General features: G+C 35.8%; 1 protein-coding gene across 2 annotated transcripts in view; it reads left to right on the top strand.

Annotated features, from left to right (window-relative positions):
- C7 (complement C7) overlaps positions 1–20,382 on the top strand; it is a 56,964-nt gene that overhangs the window by 17,627 nt on the left and 18,955 nt on the right. For both annotated transcript variants that reach the window (XM_046468254.2, XM_046468253.2), the window contains 4 exons: positions 11,076–11,246; positions 12,489–12,732; positions 15,147–15,257; positions 18,301–18,467. In XM_046468254.2, coding sequence (XP_046324210.1) covers positions 11,076–11,246; positions 12,489–12,732; positions 15,147–15,257; positions 18,301–18,467 — 693 coding nt within the window. The remainder of the gene's footprint in view (positions 1–11,075; positions 11,247–12,488; positions 12,733–15,146; positions 15,258–18,300; positions 18,468–20,382) is intronic.

Here is a 20,382-nt window from a genome sequence, read left to right on the forward strand (position 1 = left end):
AAAACAGTTATAGCTTTAGGGAATTTTCCTGAAGATTTGGAGGAAAGATATCCCGATGCAGTGGTGTAAATGCTTCAGGCTGCCTTAGTTGGCATCTTCCATCTCAAAACCTCCTTCTACAGCCTCAGAAGTTTCTGGTCATATTCTATTTTTGCCTCTTGATGTCCTCTTCCAACCTTTCCTCTCTCATTTCTTTTTTCCCTTCTTAGGAGTATTCACAAAATTTCCAGTTCAGCTCTCCTTATCTATTACCCCCAAATTTAAAAACAAAACTACTAGTTTGTTCAGACAGAAGTGCCCTGTGTTTACCCAGATTAATCTTCTCTGGAAAGCAGCTTTAATTATAAATGGAAAACTCCCCATCCTCCAACTTATGTAGAATGAGTTAGTTACACTTAAGAGTTGTTGAATACCAATACTTTTCAAGTTATTTCAGGAAATAGAAAAAGAAGGAGCTCTGCCAAATTCATTCTATGAGGCCAACATCACCCTGATTCCGAAACCAGACAAAGACACCTCAAAGAAAGAAAACTACAGACCAATATCTCTGATGAACATAGATGCAAAAATCCTCAATAAAATTCTGGCGAATCGGATACAAAGGCACATCAAAAAAATTGTGCACCATGATCAAGTAGGATTCATCCCTGGGATGCAAGGATGGTTCAATATACGGAAATCAATAAATGTTATTCACCACATCAATAGACTTAAAAATAAGAACCATATGATCATCTCAATAGACGCAGAAAAAGCATTCGACAAAGTACAGCATCCCTTTATGTTCAAAACATTAGAAAAACTAGGGATAACAGGAACTTACCTCGACATTGTAAAAGCTATCTATGCTAAGCCTCAGGCTAGCATCATTCTCAATGGAGAAAAATTGAAGGCATTCCCCCTAAAATCTGGAACAAGACAGGGATGCCCTCTATCACCACTTCTATTCAATATAGTTCTCGAAACACTGGCCAGAGCAATTAGACAGACGAAAGAAATTAAAGGCATAAAAATAGGAAAGGAAGAACTTAAATTATCACTATTTGCAGATGACATGATTCTATACCTAGAAGACCCAAAAGGGTCTACAAAAAAACTACTAGAACTAATAAATGAATTCAGCAAAGTGGCAGGATATAAAATCAACACGCATAAATCAAAGGCATTTCTGTATATCAGCGACAAAACTTCTGAAACGGAAATGAGGAAAAACACTCCATTCACAATATCCTCAAAAAAAATAAAATACTTGGGAATCAACCTAACAAAAGAGGTGAAAGATTTATATAATGAAAACTACAAAACCCTAAAAAGAGAAGTAGAAGAAGATCTTAGAAGATGGAAAAATATACCCTGTTCATGGATAGGCAGAACTAACATCATCAAAATGGCGATATTACCAAAAGTTCTCTATAGGTTTAATGCAATGCCAATCAAAATCCCAACGGCATTTCTTGTAGAAATGGATAAAGCAATCATGAAATTCATATGGAAAAATAAAAGACCCAGAATAGCAAAAGCAATTCTAAGCAGGAAGTGCGAATCAGGCGGTATAGCGATACCAGACTTAAAACTATATTACAGAGCAATAGTAACAAAAACAGCATGGTACTGGTACCAAAACAGGAGGGTGGACCAATGGTACAGAATAGAGGACACAGAGACTAATCCACAAAGCTACAACTATCTTATATTTGATAAAGGAGCTAAAAGCATGCAATGGAGGGAGGATAGCATCTTCAACAAATGGTGCTGGGAAAACTGGAAATCCATATGCAACAAAATGAAACTGAATCCCCTCCTCTCGCCATGCACAAAAGTTAACTCAAAGTGGATCAAGGAGCTAGATATCAAATCAGAGACTCTGCGTCTGATAGAAGAAAAAGTTGGCTCCGATCTACATATTGTAGGGTCGGGCTCCAAATTCCTTAATAGGACACCCATAGCACAAAAGTTGATAACAAAAATCAACAAATGGGACTTACTTAAACTGAAAAGTTTTCTCTCAGCAAGAGAAACAATAAAAGAGGTAAATAGGGAGCCTACATCATGGGAACAAATTTTTACTCCTCACACTTCAGATAGAGCCCTAATATCCAGGGTATACAAAGAACTCAAAAAATTAAACAATAAGAAAACAAATAACCCAATCAACAAATGGGCCAAAGACCTGAACAGACACTTCTCAGAGGAGGACATACAATCAATCAACAAGTACATGAAAAAATGCTCATCATCTCTAGCAGTCAGAGAAATGCAAATCAAAACCACCCTAAGATACCATCTCACTCCAGTAAGATTGGCAGCCATTATGAAGTCAAACAACAACAAGTGCTGGAGAGGATGTGGGGAAAAGGGTACTCTTGTACATTGCTGGTGGGACTGCAAACTGGTGCGGCCAATCTGGAAAACAGTATGGAGACTCCTGGGAAAGCTGGGAATGGAACCACCATTTGACCCAGCTATTGCCCTTCTTGGACTTTTCCCTGAAGACCTTAAAAGAGCGTACTACAGGGATACTGCTACATCGATGTTCATAGCAGCACAATTCACAATTGCTAGACTGTGGAACCAACCCAGATGCCCTTCAATAGATGAATGGATAAAAAAAATGTGGCATTTATACACCATGGAGTATTACGCAGCACTAAAAAATGACAAAATCATAGAATTTGCAGGGAAATGGATGGCACTAGAGCAGATTATGCTTAGTGAAGCTAGCCAATCCCTAAAAAACAAATACCAAATGTCTTCTTTGATATAATGAGAGCAACTAAGAACAGAGCAGGGAGGAAGAGCAGGAAGAAAAGATTAACATTAAACAGATACATGAGGTGGGATGGAAAGGGAGAGAAAAGGGAAATTGCATGGTAATGGAGGGAGACCTTCATTGTTATACAAAATTACATATAAGAGGTTGTGAGGGGAATGGGAAAATAAACAAGGAGAGATATGAATTACAGTAGATGGGGTAGAGAGAGAAGATGGGAGGGGAGGGAGGGGGGATGGTAGAGGATAGGAAAGGTAGCAGAATACAACAGTTACTAATAGGGCATTATGTAAAAATGTGGATGTGTAACCGATGTGATTCTGCAATCTGTATTTGGGGTAAAATTGGGAGTTCATAACCAACTTGAATCTAATGTATGAAATATGATATGTCAAGAGCTTTGTAATGTTTTGAACAACCAATAAAAAAAAATTAAAAAAAAAAGAAAGGAAAAAGGCAAAACAGAAAATGATTTAGCAGTTATGCAAGCCCTTACAAAAGATAGGAGTTTAGGAGTATGTTACTGAAATCCAAACAGGGGAGGCTATTAGAATCCAGACATGTGGGAAGAGCCTTAAGGAGGACAGAAGAGATGAGGAGTGGTTAGCAGATTTGGAGAGTATGGAGAATTGTCCTGTTGGACAATTTCCTGTTGGACAGAGGGGAGCAGGTGCTACCCCTAAGTTTGAAGGAACAGTGAGGAAGAGGAGGCTATCAATATAGAGAAGAAAGCTTTCCTTGTAGAAACCTTAAGTAGAGGCACACAGATAATCCTTAAGCCCTGGATGGAGTTCCCACAGCAACCAGACAACCACCTTGTTTTCAAAAAGTGCATTATAATTTTGATGAGTTCTATGGAAGGCAAAGACAGAGTGCCAAGATAGAGATGTCAGAGTTCTATACTGACAGCTGTGGCTCAGAGAAAACTTAAGAAGAAATATTTAAGCAGAGATATGAAAAGATGAGTATGAAATTGGTAGATGAACTGGGAGGGTCTTCCAGGCAAGGAGAATAATACTGTACAGGACCTATGTGGGAAGGAACATGAGCTATTCTAGAAGACAAAAGGCTACAACTTGAGAGAGAAAACAGAAAGTAGTCATCCCACTGGAGAGTGATGAGGTTCAAGGCTGGTACAGAGGTAGAAGGATCATAGAGCTCTGCAGAAACTTATGGATTTTGAACTTCATCCTGAGACCAGTGAGATGCCACTCATGCTTTAACCCCTTATAAAGGTCATCTGTCTGCAGTGTGAAGAATGTATAAAAGAGGATAAAAATGATCTCCCTATGGGGCAGGCTGGTAGCTCCCTTGAATGGAAATACCAACATACATTGGGAAAAGAGCCATTATTATTGGAAGCAAAGACTGACTAAGATGGATTCTGCCTTCCAGAAAAGTGGTGTCATTCATCCCCGAGGAGGAGATGACTCCTTTTTTGAGAAAAACACCTTAATTGTATAGGCTGTTTCCTCGTTTGGTTGAAAAAGCCCAGATCCCTGGTCAAGGCTGGATGTGTAGTTGAGATAAAAACAAAGCACAACTGTTACAGTGCATAATAAAGTGAGAAGAATTTGGCTTTGCTGCAGGCAGCCTAGGAGATGGGATTGGAAATGAGAAGAGAACATTGCAAGGAAAATTTAGAGGAAAAAGCAAGAAGCCTCCTGGCACATAACTGGAGCTGACAAGGGTATACAGTCATGCCAAACTCCTTATGGATGGCTGACAAATGACTAAAAACTTTGACATCAGTACCTGACAGTAAAGTGGGGAGTGTTTTCTGATCTGCAATTACTTTCTGCAGTTCTTGAATCCACAGTAAAAGGCAGTCATTCATATGAGGGTCAGTTTGTGGCTCTTTGCTAATGTGAAGGAAGGAAGAGGGGTAGTACGCCACACTGGGCCAGCTCAGGCACAGAGAGCACACAGAATGAATGGTAAATGGCCCCAGTCAGAATAATCAAGAGCATATAAAAATCCACAAATAAGTGCGCTTATGTGGAACCGTACACACTCCAGAGAAGCTACAGGTTATGGGCAGGATTCTGGGCTTTCCACTGTAGAATTCAAGGTATTTGATTTAGATAGTACAGTTATGGAAGCCAATAGGTGATCTGAAGTTATGAAAGTAAGAAACATCTTTTTCTAGTTGTTTGCATTTGGGGCTAAACCCAATATTGTACTCTTTGATGATTATTTCTATTTAATGTTCACTGTAAACCAAGCAAAGCCTGAACAATAATTTTTAGAAATTTTCCATTGGGGCTATTTTTACAGACATAACAGCTTGGTGAATAAACAAATATTCTAAAGTTTCGAATGTTACATTACATACAAAAAAAATGAAATCTAAATATTCTATCAGAAATACCCAGCTGTCAAAAAATGCATCAGCATGCTGCAAAGAGGCATGCTGTGACATTGGTGCTGCTGTTTTTTCTTCTCTATTCTGGCTAAAATGACAACATAAAAGTCTGAAAAAATGTCTGACCTTTATAAACTAAGACTGTCGCAGAAATAGCAACCAGAGTGAGAAGAGCCAGAAAATGCCTCATATCATGTGGTCTTTATTAAAATACCAAAACATAGGAAAACTTGGAACAGAACATTTCTAAGACTGAGAACTTGCCTAAGCATTTTTATTCTTCTTTAATTTCTAGTTCACTTGAGTTTACAGAAGGGCTTCATCTGCTTTTGCAGACTCACTGGACATCGTGAGGATGTTTCAAGGCCAACTATTACCAAGGAAATTTTATGAGCATCTGCAATAAAATGTGCACATATAAAAGCAATTTTAAACTACAAAATGTTTTGCATGGAATATTTTGATTAGCCATTGTAGTCAGATGTCCAGATAAACCATCACAAAAACTGAATTTGTATTTAATTTATCCAGATGTGAAAAAAGCAGAATCTCCTTTATTCCCTTTTTATTCCCAGGTCTTTTATCAAGACATAGCTTGCTAAAAAATCTTTATTTAGTCAGGCGCAGTGGCACATGTTTATAATCCCAGAGGAATTGGAGGCTGAGGCAGAAGGATTATATGTTCAAAGCCAATCTCAGCAACTTAGTGAGCCCTAAGCAACTTAGTGAGACCCTGTCTCAAAATAAAAAATAAAAATATCTGGAGACATGACTCAATGATTAAGCACCTCTAGGTTCAATCCCCTGGTACAAAAGAAAAAAAGATCTATTTATGAAAAATGTTATCTCTTAACTTCATATTTTTGTTCACTTGTAATTATTTAGTAATTTTCACACTCAATAATAAATTCAAAGTAAAAAAAATGTAAAAAAAAAGAGTTGTTGAATCATGAAAATGAAATAAAATTGATCAAAGTATAACTGTATCTACCAATTTTTGAATATCTGCTGTGGCATCTGCTCTATCTTAGGAAGTTGGTATAGATTTAATCTTTACAATATCTTTGAAGAGAAGTATGTTTTACTATTTTATATATGTAGAAATTGAGGCTCAAAGGACTTCAGCCAATTTCCTCCACATCACCAAATTAACAGTTAGTAGGCCTTGGATCTAGTCTGTCATATTTTGCAACTTTTTATTTTTCTATTACCTTTCACCCTCTTCATGTACTGCACTTAATTTCTTTTTCTATTCTAAATTCTATTTGGGGAATAATAAGTATTGTAATTTAAACTTTGACCAGAAGAGAGAACACGAGATACGTACGTGTTGATAATTTTTCTTCCTCTATTCTTAGGGGGATGTGCTGCTAATTCTTTCATAATTATAAAGGGGGACAAATTGCATGTGAATTTTCTCAAGGGTCAAATTTAGAAAGTTCCAAAGCAGAGGCAATAAGGAGCATGTGTATTTCTGATTTAGTTGGGAGGTAGACATATTAGGAGTCTGCAGCTTCTGAAGAAGATGAATAATTTAATAACAGCCTGGTCTTGACATTCATTTTCCTCAGCAGGGCTTGGTTTTTGGATTGACATCTGAAATGCCTTTCTACTCACTGAATGTGAAGGTGTTTGTCAGAAGTAGACAGAAATTATAGCCTGTTATTGAGTGAGGAATAGCGATGTTTTGAGGATCCAGCCTGAGGGAAGTGGGGTGGAAGCAACAGGCTGTGAACCAGTCATCCGAGGGCTAAACCCCAATGTGGACATGGAAGTGGTGCATATCCTCCATAGCTCAAATGCAATGACCTGGGCTCACTGGATGTTCAGCTCTCTGCAAGGTAGAAGGGACTTTGACTTATTGCAACACACAGGTCTCTAAATAAACATAAAGCAGAATGAGTTGGTCTCTCTTACAATCTCTGGGTGATTAGCATTGTAGCCTCTTTATGGCATACCTTGTTTCTTTTTGAGTAAGCCACAGAGTTTGATGTCATGCACGTTCTCTGCTTATTCATACTTTCCATGCAACAAGGAAGAACTTTGAAACGTAAACCTGATGGCTACTTGGGAAGGTGCCTCTCTGTGCAGCTAGTCTGGGAGATAGGTGAAAGACTGTGATGTTCATTGCAGATGCAAGTGCATTAAAAACTATGCTGGACTCACGTCATGGGTTCTTCTGCATTTGATCATGAATGTACTTTGTGACTTTTTAAAAAAATGTTTCCAGATGTTGATGGACCTTTATTTTACTCATTTATTTATATGTGGTGCTGAAAACCAAACCCAGGGCCTCATACATGCTATGCAAGCTCTCTACCACTGAGCCACACCCCTAGCCTCACTTTGTGATATTTTTTGGAGATCCCATTTGTATATCAAATGAATAACAAAAACATATTATAAATGCAGTTTTCACTAATGCTAAATTATCGGAGCCTCTGCTGCTTCCCTGAGGACTACATACCTGAGATTTCTAAATCTACCTTTTGACTGGAAATAATTTGGGTGATGATAAAAATAGCTTACATTTAAGAAATGTACACTAATAAGCTGTGTTCTGAGAGCTTCACATCTTTTCTTCTTGTACAGGTTGATCATCCCTCATCTGAAAATCCAAAATTTGAAATGCTCTAAAATATGAAACCTTTTGAGCAATGACATGAAACAACATAAGGAAAATTCCACAACATGAAACTTTGTTTTATGCATGAAATTATTACAAATATTGTTTAAATTTACCTTCAGGCCATATGTACAAGGTACATGTGAAACACAGAAAAACTTTGTGCTCAGGCTTGTCCCATACCCAAGTATCTCACTATATATATGAAAACATTCCAAAATTCAAAAAAATTTGAAATCCAAAACACTTTTCATTCCAAACAGTTTGGATAAAGGGTACTCAATCTGTAACAACCCAAGAAGGTGGTATTGCTGTTTCTTTCTTTTTTTGAAAAAAAAAAAAAAACATGATTTATTTATCAAGTGTTGGAACTCTAACACATACTTGAAGATCTCTCTGCACGAGTAGATACAGTTAAGGAAGAAAATCTGAAACTAGAAACCAGAAAGCTGTTTCTTATTTCATAGATGAGGAAATTGAGGCAAATAAATGTTAAATAGCTTATCCATGGTCTTACGAGCAGATGACAAACATCAGGGTTGAATTATAGAAGTCTGGCTCCGATACTACATTTATAGGCTATGTATCTCTATGTATCGATTCTCTGTATCTATATGTACATACTTATAATATAAACACCTATAATATATCTACATGTCTATACATTGTCTATATTTAAAAAGAGAGCAAAAGAAGGAGAAGGAGAGTAATGAGGTGAAGAAAGAGCAAGAGAGAAGGAAGGGCACTTCAGAGTAATTGAAAGAAGTTCAAACTGACTATATTCCAGAGTGAAGTGTGAGGAGTTGCAGGAAACGAGGTTTTGAGTGATCAGGAAAGTAAAAAAAAAAAAAAAAAGATTTTTTTTTCAGGTGAGGTAAGCAGTTTGGGTTACCAAATAGCCATTGGAGAGTTTAAGAAGGGAATTTTATACCACTCTTTTGGAGAGTGTAGAATGGATTGGAGGGTGGCAGACCTGAAGAAAGAAACCTGGTCCCTGAACGGTAGTGCTAACCCTTAAGGGAAGCAGAAGTGGCTTGTGGAAGCCTGGTGAATGATGGAGGATGATGGAGAGCCAGCAATCAGGGACATGAATGCGTTTTCCACATGAACCAATGGCTAAAGAAACATACAATTCAATGTGTTTAGAAGGTTTAGAAGGAGAAGACCACGATTGGGAAAGAACCGTGAAGATTAAGCTGAAACAAGAAGAAAGTAAAAAGTAGAAAATGCTGATAGAAGGGAGAATGAGTCAAAGAACACATCTCTAAGAATTAAATAGCAGATGTGGCAATAACAAAATGAGAGTGAAAGATTAAGGAACATTAGAGTGTTGGATGCTTGAATTGGTGATTTCAGAGAACAGATTAGCCTAGGAGAATTTAGGACCTAAGATGGAAGAAGAAGAGTATTAGTTAAAGAAAACTTAGGAAGACCACACTACCTTGAAAAGATGGTTCCTGCAGCTGTGCACGGGGTAGATGGGAGTCAGGAGATGATGCACTAAAGCAGCCAAGAAGCTCATTTAAATGTATCAGGAATCAAATTTTTTTTTTTTTTTTTTTTTGCTTTGCTTTAGCCAGGCAAGTGCACACCACTGAGTTGTACCCCAGTCCAAAGGAATCAAATATTTGATTTTGGATCTAAAGATAGGGAAAAAGAGGCCTTTTTTTCCCTTCAGAAGTGAGATAGATGATATGTCTCTCTCAAAAGCTATAAAAAGTTAAATTTTATGTCTCTCCAGAACCAAATTGTACTGAGATACTATCTAGTGACTGTAAAAATTTCTAATAAAACTTTGAATAATGCCTTCTTTTTATCAATCAAAATAAATGAGCAGTATATAGTATCCATTTTGGCCTGAGTTGAATTTTTGTGATTTTTTTAACAACCCAGTTTCATACTATAATAAAAATGATGCTATAAAAATTCTGATTAGATCCATCTTATTTTTCATCATTTTGATAAATATGCATGATTTTCAATATGTGGTAAAAGTCATATACTATTTTGTTGCATTTTGGCTTATTTTCTTCTAGTCTTTTTTTTTTTTTGACTAGGGATATACTTGCATGGTTAGAGTTAATAGGGTTTTCACGTTTACATCTCCTGTCTCATTTAATACAACAGTATGAGTATTTTGTCTGCACATGCATTATTTAGGATGATTGTATTCTATTCTGTAATTTTCTTTCCTTTTAGTTTTTTAAAAACTGTATCATATCCATCTTTTCTATTTTCTCTATGCTTACTTGTGGTTTGGTCTCAAACAGAGATGTGTGCAGACATATAATAAAAATGCAAATGGGAGTGGAAGGAGAGTTCCTAGTCTAAATATTTGTAAAGAATAGACATCGTGAGAGGGTGTCTCCTTGCATGTTTTGTTTTATTCTCATGAAGTTTGGCATTTTTAGCAAATCTGTTGCTTATAATTTCAAAAAATAAGAGATTTTTAGGTAAGTATTCTCTTGAAACAAAGTCAGCCACTCTGTCAGTACTCGAGCTAGTTGTCAGATGGTGTGATCATCTGATGGGTTCAATTAATGGGTGTCCCTTTTAGACAGGATATGTGCTCACTTTTTTACTACTAAGACTCCCTCTAGAAGTGTCCAATAATTATAATACTTGCTGGCCCTTGTGGGCATTTCATTTTCACACTTAATGTAATGTGAAATTTAGGATAAATGTATAATTGTCACCACTATGAAAGCTGGCACTATTACTTATCAGCCAAGTGTAACTAACCTATGATTGGCTTTAAAATTCTTTAGGATGTCCTTATTTCATGTCATTTAGCCCAGGAAATACTATCGAATTTTAGCATTCTTTTAAGTCAAATAGAAAGTTAACTCCACTATCATTTCACATAGAACATTCCAAAACAAAGTCCCTATGATCTAATTGTTCATATCACCTTTTTGTATCTGTTCCTATTAGGTGGAAAACCAAGAGCCAAATGCCTGTGATTCTCTGCTAGTGTAGTTGTGGAAATTTGCTCACTTTTAGGAATGCTGACATTCATGGAAAATGAAAGATGTGTGTACACAAATGTGTTTTGTGAATCGCTTGGGTTTGCCATCATTGATGCCATGTCTCTTTCTTCATAAAGTGTAATTATGGAATGATCTCTTGCCTATTTACTCACACTGGGCTGATCTTAGTGAGAACCACAGTTGGTTTGGATCAATGCAAAGCTTGTTCTTTTCAAAAGATTGTATGAAGAAAGCATCCATGTTAAAGGACCTATGACAAAAGTATCTTGGGTATATCCAAGACCTTAATTTGGTCATAGCATTTTTTCTTTATTTTCTTTGTAGGTGAAAGTAAATAATGATTTTAATTATGAATTTTACAACAGTAGTTGGTCTTATGTAAAACAAACATCTGAAGAACATACATCTTCCAGTGAGAGCTCTTCCTTTTTTCATTCTTCATCATCTGCTTCACACAGTTATAAGTCAAATTTCAATGAAATCTATAAGAAAAAGGTTAGTATGAAATATCAGCTAACTTTTCCATATTTTTCCAGTTTTAGGTATTGCTGATATTTGCAAAGTGCATTTATGAAATGATCAGTTTTCCTATTTAATTAAGGCAATAGCATTTCTTTAGGAGACAGTACAACAAATTTCTTTAAAGGTATAATGCTGTCTTATTAATTCTCTTTGACAATATATGTATTTGTATTCTTGTTTTCTCGTTAAACTGTTTGTTCTTATTTGAAAATCTTAAAAAACTTATCTCAAAATCTTCTATTTTAAACTATCCTAAATATCTCATTCATGATTACTGATGTTACTATTTTAAGTGTTATATACAGTGTAAAAAAATCCATAAATGCTTTTGCTATTGACAGAGAATTTTTAGAAGGTATATGAAGATTCTTAAAATATTTTATTACTTTTGAAATACCAAAATTCTTATTATTTGAGGATTATAAGACTTACTTTTAAAATCTTTGTTGTTTTGAGATACAAAAACTTTCATATTGAGCAGTTGAAATGAATTGTACTAATTGATAGATTAGTAGAAGAATTTATCAGGTTGATCACTTTCACAATCCACACATTTTATCTCACCCTTAGAGCCAGTAGTTTGGTTAATAAATCATACAAGAAAGTTAACAGGAATGCTGATTTTATTTATTTTATTAACTAAGGAGGTATGATAATGTGAACTGTTAAAAATATTTACCATCTCCATATTATTACATTTTTCACACAGTGGGAATTTGATATAAGGTATCCAACATCTTGGGTATTGTTAAAAAAGAAATGCTTAGGAAGTGTTTGAAAGATCTGTTGTAAAGTAACTTTATTTGTCAATACTCTGTCTGAGAGATAAACATACAGTCATCATACCTGTAAGTCATGGTCAAGGTGTGGACCCTAGGAACACATTATTTTATATGCTTATTTATAAGATTGTTGAGCAGTTGGTGAACTTGATTCTTTTTTCTTAGTTGAGGAGGGCATAGTAACTTGATCTTGGGGTTTTGGAAGTCATGCGTAAAATGAGTTATCATGGTGTCACCCAGGTATTATTCTTATTTGGGACTTCAAAATTGCTCAGATTGCTTCATGAGGGAGGGCCCAGAAGAGACCTCCTCATGTACATATAGAAAAATTTATCTTAGTTAATTGGAGGTTGCAGGTGATGGAGATATTGGATAGGGAATGATTTTTTAACATTCCACTTAAAACTGCTTTTACTCTTTCCTCTCCTTATAGAGTTATCAATTATTGGTTATTCAGAACACTGTTGAAGTGGCTCAGTTCATTAACAACAATCCAGAATTTTTACAACTTGCTGAGCCATTCTGGAAGGAACTTTCCCACCTTCCCTCTGTGTATGACTACAGTGCTTACCGAAGATTAATTGATCAGTATGGGACACATTACCTGCAGTCTGGATCCTTAGGAGGAGAATACAGAGTTCTATTTTATGTGGACTTCGGAAAAGTCAAACAGAGTGGTACAGTATTAAAAAAATGTTATCTAAAAGCATTTAAGGGATTTTAATGGAGAAATAACATGTAGTTAACTTAAACTTTTGAGCTTTAAAATTTAATTACAAGAATACATTACTTTCTATTCAAAATCTCACATGGTTTAAAAAATTTCTGCTTATATCTTTTAAATAATACTCCGAGTCAATCATTATCATTATGGATTATCTCCAGGGAGTGTTGGTTTAGAATATAATCTTTCCTGTTTCTCAGATTAAACCGTATTTCTTGAGGAAAAAATGAATGAGGAATTTACTGATATTCTAGGAATCTAAATGTTTTAAAGAAGAATTTTATTTACTTCTGTTCTTTATCACAAGTCCTTTAAAAAATCTTCACTACCACAGGTTTGCTTGCTATATAATACTTGAAACAGTAGCTTAATTCATTGGATGCCTTCTCAGGAAAAGTGAGTTTTGGGTTACCAATAATACTACTACCCAGTGAGATAGGCACTCTGATGCCTGTCCCATGGAGACTCCATGCTATGATGTGACTCATTCAAGGGTATGAATAAGAAGGGTATTTAAACCCAGTAACTGGCTTCCCAGTCAGCTTAGCTTACTTCCTAACTATGTTGCTACTACATGGCCTGGTTTTTGTGAGAAGCAAGACCTGCTACTGAATTCATGCTTTGTGGACTCACATTGATAGGACAATCCCTACCATCTGCTCAGATGTGGGATTGGTGTCTTCACATCTGTGGCTCCTCTCCGGAGACCTTGTGATCTTGGCTTACTAATGTTCCAAGTCAAACCTCCTTTCCTGACTTTGTCCTTTAGTTGATGCCCATACTTCCTTTTTGATTCCAAAAATACCTTTTCAGGTTCTTTCCCTTAATAAATATTCTGTTATTAGGACTGGGACTGTGGCTCAGTGGCAGAGTGCTTGCCTTGCATGTGTGAGGCACTGGGTTCGATCCTCAACACCAAATAAAAATAAACAAATAAAATATTCATGCTGTCCATCTACAACTACAAAAAAGAAAAAAAAAGATTCTGTTATAACCTTGGAGAAGAGTAAGACTTCTTGCATGAGACTCAGAAGAAGTTTTGTAGCATTTTTCATATGAAAAGTATAATATTTTCCTGTTTATACTGGATTTTTTTTGTAGTTCTCTGTCAGATAAAATTTAACTAGAATTTGTACTTTTCTAATTTCACAGGTTTAAAACGAATGCACAAGCATGGGTTTTTATAGCAAAGACAGAGGTATTATTTTTTTTGGATAATCAGTCCATCAAAGGATTGACCTAAATTCAGTTTCCCTATTTCAGTTTTATAGTGCTTAAAAGAAATGGAGATTTTTAAATAAAAAGCTCCCACATTAGTAAAATTTTAAGTAAAATGTTTCCATTTATTTTCTTAAAGTTCTAAATTAAATATACTAAAAACTTGTGGATGTTATCCATGTTCCCAACTGTTCTTTAACAAATGCTTATGCCTGTAATGAAAACTATTCAGGAGACTGAGGCAGGAGCATGGCAAATTTGAAATCAGCCTGGGAAACTTAGTAAGACCCTGTCTTAAAATAAAATGAAAAGGGCTGCAGATGTGACTAAGTGGTAGAGTGCCCTAGAGTTTAATCTCTAATACCACAAATAAATAGAAAAATAATAAAATAAAAAATAAAACAAAAAATTGAGGCTTGGCTGGGATGTAGCTTAGTGGAGCATTTGTCTTGCAAGCAGAAAAAAAAGGAAAAAAGGGAAGAAAAGAAATATTGAGGCTCGTCTAATATAGCTATTAAAATTATATCAAGATTATATGAGGAAAACATTTTTCCAAATTTTATCCTTTACTATCCTACTTTAAAAAACTAATTGACAAAACCACATTTGATCTATTTGATAATGAGTAGAAATTGTCACTTTCTAAGGTTATGAGTTATGGAAAGAAGTTAAGAACCACAAATGATAAAGATGGAGAAGCTGAGTTAGTAGAAACAGAGTGCTAAGAATTAACTAGTACAGAACCATAATCCAGCCTTTGAAGTTTCCAGTCCATGGATTAGAACCCAACATACTCCTATGTTTATCCATGTGTTTTATGCCTGAGAAGCTGAATGTGACAGGGGAAAAGATATCATTCATTTGAGGTTTTCCATTTCTGCTGCCTCTACTGTTTCTTGCGGAGATTACTCCGACTTCTTCCTTTCTCCCGCCAAAGCTAAAAGAAAGCAAGTGCCAAAACCTAAATATCCTCTTTCTGAACTTTAACCTGTTAGAGTAGTTGAAAATGTACACATCATGTCACTCTTGATTAAATGGGTACCATAGCAGGAAACAACCTCTTATCCCCAGCCCAACACCTTGACCACCAAAGGAGTCCTTCAGTGAGGGCAAAAACTAAACACATTCTTTTTGCATTCCCCTGCCCAGGTTCTGTTTTGTTAGAACATACGACATGTACTTCTTCAGATTTTCATTTTCTCTTTGAATCATCAGAGCAAGAATGCAAGGAACTGGAAGACTCTCTAAAATTGGGTTCAGGTAAATGAGAAGGGAGCAATCTGCATTACAAGCCTGCTCTCTCTCTCTTTTCTCTTGTTAATTCTTGGTCTGCATGGGCTTTTGAAGTGTTAGCAGGTGTTCTACTTTTTGTTTTTCATCTATTTGGATATTTTTGCTTTTGCTCTCCTTTTCATATGTCATGAAAGTGAGATGTCATGCAAGGTGGGTATCTACTCTGTATTGTAAATGTGTTTCCAGTGTACATCATTTCTTCTCCTACAATGGTTGGCAAACAAGTCTAGAAAAGTTACAGTATCAGGGTAAGATTTAATTCTACTTTATGATAAAGATATGTTATAAATCCAGTTAAGGTTTTTGGTGCATGCTTGTCATGATGGGAAGGGTGAAGAAAGTGGTGTGCCAATCTTTGAGTGATTGCAGAAGGAACTGGGAGGCAAATTGATGAAGACTGTGTAGGTATAAGGATTCCATCTTAATGGCTATTGGGTACCATGAAAAGATTTAATACAGGGAGTAAGTTAGTGAAGGATTACGTAGGAAAAGTCGTTGAAAAAAGAAGGGGGATAGAGAAAAAATGATCTGTTAAGAAAAGGAACAGGTGAGATGGAAAGTGAAGGAGGGGTGGAGGAGAGAGAGAGAGAGAGAGAGAGAGAGGGAGAATATGAAATGCTTCTCTCTAAGAGAAGTAAGGTAAGAACTGAAGCCTGACCATTGGATTTGGAGGTGAAGACTTTGTTTCTCTAAAAGGAAGTGATTCTGTAATGTTCAAGAAATAGAAGTGAGACAGCAGTGCATTGTGTGAGACCATGGATCCAGCAGCATTAGGTCTTAAATACTTCTTGAGTGATGGCAGAAATTGGGGTGAAAGTGAAGACTGACCCAGGTGCCATTATTGTCATCAAGGAAACAAGGTTATCAGGATGAATTTAGAAGACTGCAAGAAGGAGGGAGACAGTAGTAAAACCAGGTTTATGTACACACTCATTTGCTTTATTCCCCAGCTATTTATGGAGTCTCTAGGATGTGCCAGAAATTGTTCTAGTTACTGGGGATACAGTAGTGAACATGCCAGAGAAAGTGCTCCTCTTCAGGGAGGTGATGTGACACAAGAAGGGAAATTTTTGAATGAAGTGGAAAAATAATGTCCTGGACATAGAAAACGTGAAAGTTGAAGCTTTGGGAAGATGTTGACGGTAGTTATTAGCTGGGTGACAAATTGGAAGCTGCTTGTTGATTTTATTTTATTATTTTGTATTTAACAAAATAGCACTTATTTTGTATTTAACACATAGCACTTCTATAAGCTCAGCATGATTTTAAATGATCTCCACATAGTAACCAACATAATTATCCTATCTAAGAGGTAAGTAGTACTAATATTTCCATTTTATAGCCAGGGACACTGTGACATAGAAAAGTTGCTCAAGATCAGAGCTAATAAAAATCAGTTGCACTCTGCTGCCTTTTCTAGGGGAAAGGATTTAGCCAGAGCTCAGGGCTCCCTGGGATGTGAAGAAGGGGACAGGCTTAAAAATAACATAAAAAAGCCCCCCCCCCCCAATTATATTCTTAGGGTGTAGTTCTTAAATAGGTGTGTCTATTAAGACAATGATTCTCCAACTTTAGTATGCATGAGGAGCACTAGGTGGAGCCTGCTGAAATGCTGATTCTAGGGCTTATTCTCTCAAACATTCTCTCATAGTTCTTGGTTGGGACTTGGAAATTTGTAGTCACCCAGTGGTTTTGACTCAGTAACTCTGGACTTTGTGATATGTTGCATAAAAAGTGTGACTATTTACATATGAAAAATATAATTAACAATTAAACTGAGGAAGCACTCCAGTAATTTATTTAAAATATCAGGTTTTAATAATTTCTCATTTTAAAGGTACAATATACTTATGAAATTGCAAAATTTGGACAGCTACAGGAAAGGAAATGGAAACCACTCAAAATCTGATTTATAAGATTAAGAATTCTAGTGATAGCTTGTGTAAAATTCAATTAGAAATAGATAAAATATTTTTGAAAGTATAAGGTACATACATGGAAATTAGCATTCAAACTTTCAGAACAGTTTTCATGTGTTAGGTAATGTATTCCTGTTAAATAACATTTTTTTTTTGTTTTTTTCATTGCTAACATATGAGACACAAGACTATTTTGTTTCTTATATTTTATTATATCAATTTTCATACATATAGGAAAGTTTGAAGAACATAGTAATTAATACCGGTATATATGTCCTATATTTAACAATTATTATTTTGACATTTCCTATGTATATGTGTATCTTAAGTATATATAGAAACGTATAATATGTATGATCTTGACTGATTATTTACAGTATGTAAATGTCATGTATTTAAAATGTTTCTAATATTTGATGAACCATATGAAGGTAAGTTTCAGACACCATTATACTTAAATCCTTTAATATGCACGTGTATCTTCTAAGAAAGACCTTCTCCTGCCAAAGATGTTATACTTCTATTATGCTAAGAACATTGAAAAAGTTAACAATTTTCTCATTTTATTTACTCGACAATGGAATTTTTGTCTTTTTTTTTCCTTTAAAATATCTCATTTCTTAGAACACTTTTAGGTTCATAGCACAACTGAGAGAAAAGTACAGAGATTTGCCTGCCCACCAACACATGCAGTCTCTTCCACCATTTGTATCTCCCCTAGAGTGGAGCATTTGTTAATACTGGTGGATTTACACTGACACATCATTACCACTCAACACTAATTAACACGAGGATTTGCTCTTGGTGTTGTACATTTTATGGGTTTGGACAAAGGCACAATGCATGTATCTATCCTTGTAGTACTGTGTAGGATAGTTTCATTGCCCTAAAAACCTGTACTTTTTCTGATCTTCACTCCTTTGCTCCTGGCTACCACATGTCTTTTGACTATCTTCATGATTTTGCTTTACCCAGAATGATATACAGTGGGATCAATTTTTAAAAATATTTGGCAGACTTTTCACTTTTACATTCTCATTCTCATTTTGTTTGTGCACACAGATTTATTTTGCTTGATTTCTCCTGTGTAGGAAACCAGAACAATGTGTTGCGAGGAGTCCCATTTGTCAGAGGGGGAGGTCCCGGCTTCATAGCTGGCCTTAGTTTCCTACAGCTGGACAATCCTGCTGGTAACAAAAGGCGGTACTCCGACTGGGCGGAGTCTGTGACTCGTCTTCCCCAAGTCATAAAACAGAAGGTATGTGAAGCTCTCTTTAAGGCCTAGAAGCATCATGTTTATTTGCACTGGGAAAATGAGATTAAATCAAGGTGATTAAACAGCTGGTGGCAATTAGCATTTTCTGTATTCCAATTATGTTTTATATAGTGAAGTGAATGCAAGAAACAGAAGGTATGTTATCTGATATGTTCATATTTCAGTTGTAAATGTTAAATGTCTTGTACATCCCAAGAGAAATTAATGATGAAAGTTGCATTTTTAACTTTTGACCTGAATCAGATTATATCTTTTTTGATTTATAATTCAGAAAAATTACAGATTCTTAAAAGAGGAAGGCATGTAGACTTGTCAGCTATTACATCTGTCAGATCACCTTTCTTCATGTGACCATGGCTTATGGGCTATTGAAGTCCTGTAAATTAGGATAGCACCAAATTGGCTGAAAAAATTTAGAATATTTTGTTAAGATGGTCAGTTCTATTATAGTACAACATATGTATTCCTATAGCACCAAAAAGTTTACCAAAGGGCTTATGGGAAAATGGGATGAGGGACACAACAATATCACACACATCATCTGTGACTCTCATTTAAAAAAAAAAAGGTACTTACAAAAATAGTAGCACATTTTTATAGGTGCTATGTTATTAAGAAATGCATTTGTTCTGCAATAAATGTGACATATTTCCTATAAAAAGATCTAAAGCTTGATGGGTGCAGGAAGGTTGGTAGCTGAGTAGTGATAGAAAGAGAACTATGAGAAATCTGACAGTTGTAACACTGGATGGAGAGGTGTAGCTTCTAATACAGGCAGTGAACTGTTTGAGGCGTACGTGTGCACATGCATTTCAAGTGTGCCTATCAGAGTTGGTTGGGCAGCATGCGCTTTTCTGTGTTCACCCTGTGTTTCTTATGGATAAAATTCAACAGAGGAAAATAAAAAATTGCAGTATGCACACGTTGTTCCTTAATATATCAATATTAATGGAACAAATCAACATTTTCAAAACAACCATAACAGCAGAACTCATTTTATAATCAATTTCCCACCATGGGAGTCAATGTCCCAGGCAAAGCCTCATTCTGAGAAATTAAGAGACTTGGGCACATTTTATATACTCAAAAAAGTTATAATAGCTCTTCAAGTACTCTCCTAACACCATATTACACCCAGTTGCCTCTGAATAAGCTGAGGGCGGGAGAGTGAGTTTTTCCTGGGAACTCTTAAACTGCCATTTGTTAATAATCAAAACGGAAATGGCCAATATTCATTATTGATGTCCCAAACATTCTTCAGAAATTCTAAATTGTTGAGTAGAGGAAAAACAAGCATTCCTTCACATAGACTTAACTATGTACTTCTCCACAAAAGACTGTAAACTATCATAGTTGTGCTAACTTATTAACAGGGTACCAATGGAGTAATGAAAAAAGATAATGTATGACCATGCAAGGCCGACCTGCTCACAAAAGCCTGCCCCCACAAGCTTTTGGTGCACAACTCTTTCCAATTCCATGGTTAGTGAAATCATGGTGTTAGTCTGAAATTGGATATGGTGAGAGTACTCTGTAGAATTGGCAAGTGCTACAAAGCAGAACCTTTTTGCTCCTGAGAGAACAGACTGTTAAAGTTTAGCCAGCACATCTGCAATTTTGAAGTTGCTTTTCTTTGGAAATATCCTGCACAGAGTAATAATGTATACCTGTTTTAAATTTCTCAAGGAGTGCATTCATGGTCTCCACTAAAGAGACTTGTTAAATCTCTCAGAGTCAAAAGAAATTTAATTCTAAGCTTAATTGTACTTGCTTCTTTGCTGTAATTTAAGTGCATTTCCTTTTCTTCTGTCCTCTAAGGGGGTGGTGATATATTATTTTCAAAATCATCTTCCATTAGCTAGAAAATGAATGTTCTGTTTTTTTAATTTTATGCATA

The sequence above is a fragment of the Marmota monax genome, unplaced genomic scaffold (genome assembly GCF_021218885.2).
Source record: "Marmota monax isolate L192 unplaced genomic scaffold, Marmota_monax_Labrador192_F-V1.1 WCK01_AAM20220418_F8-fsc00120, whole genome shotgun sequence".
NCBI classification, from domain to species: domain Eukaryota; kingdom Metazoa; phylum Chordata; class Mammalia; order Rodentia; family Sciuridae; genus Marmota; species Marmota monax.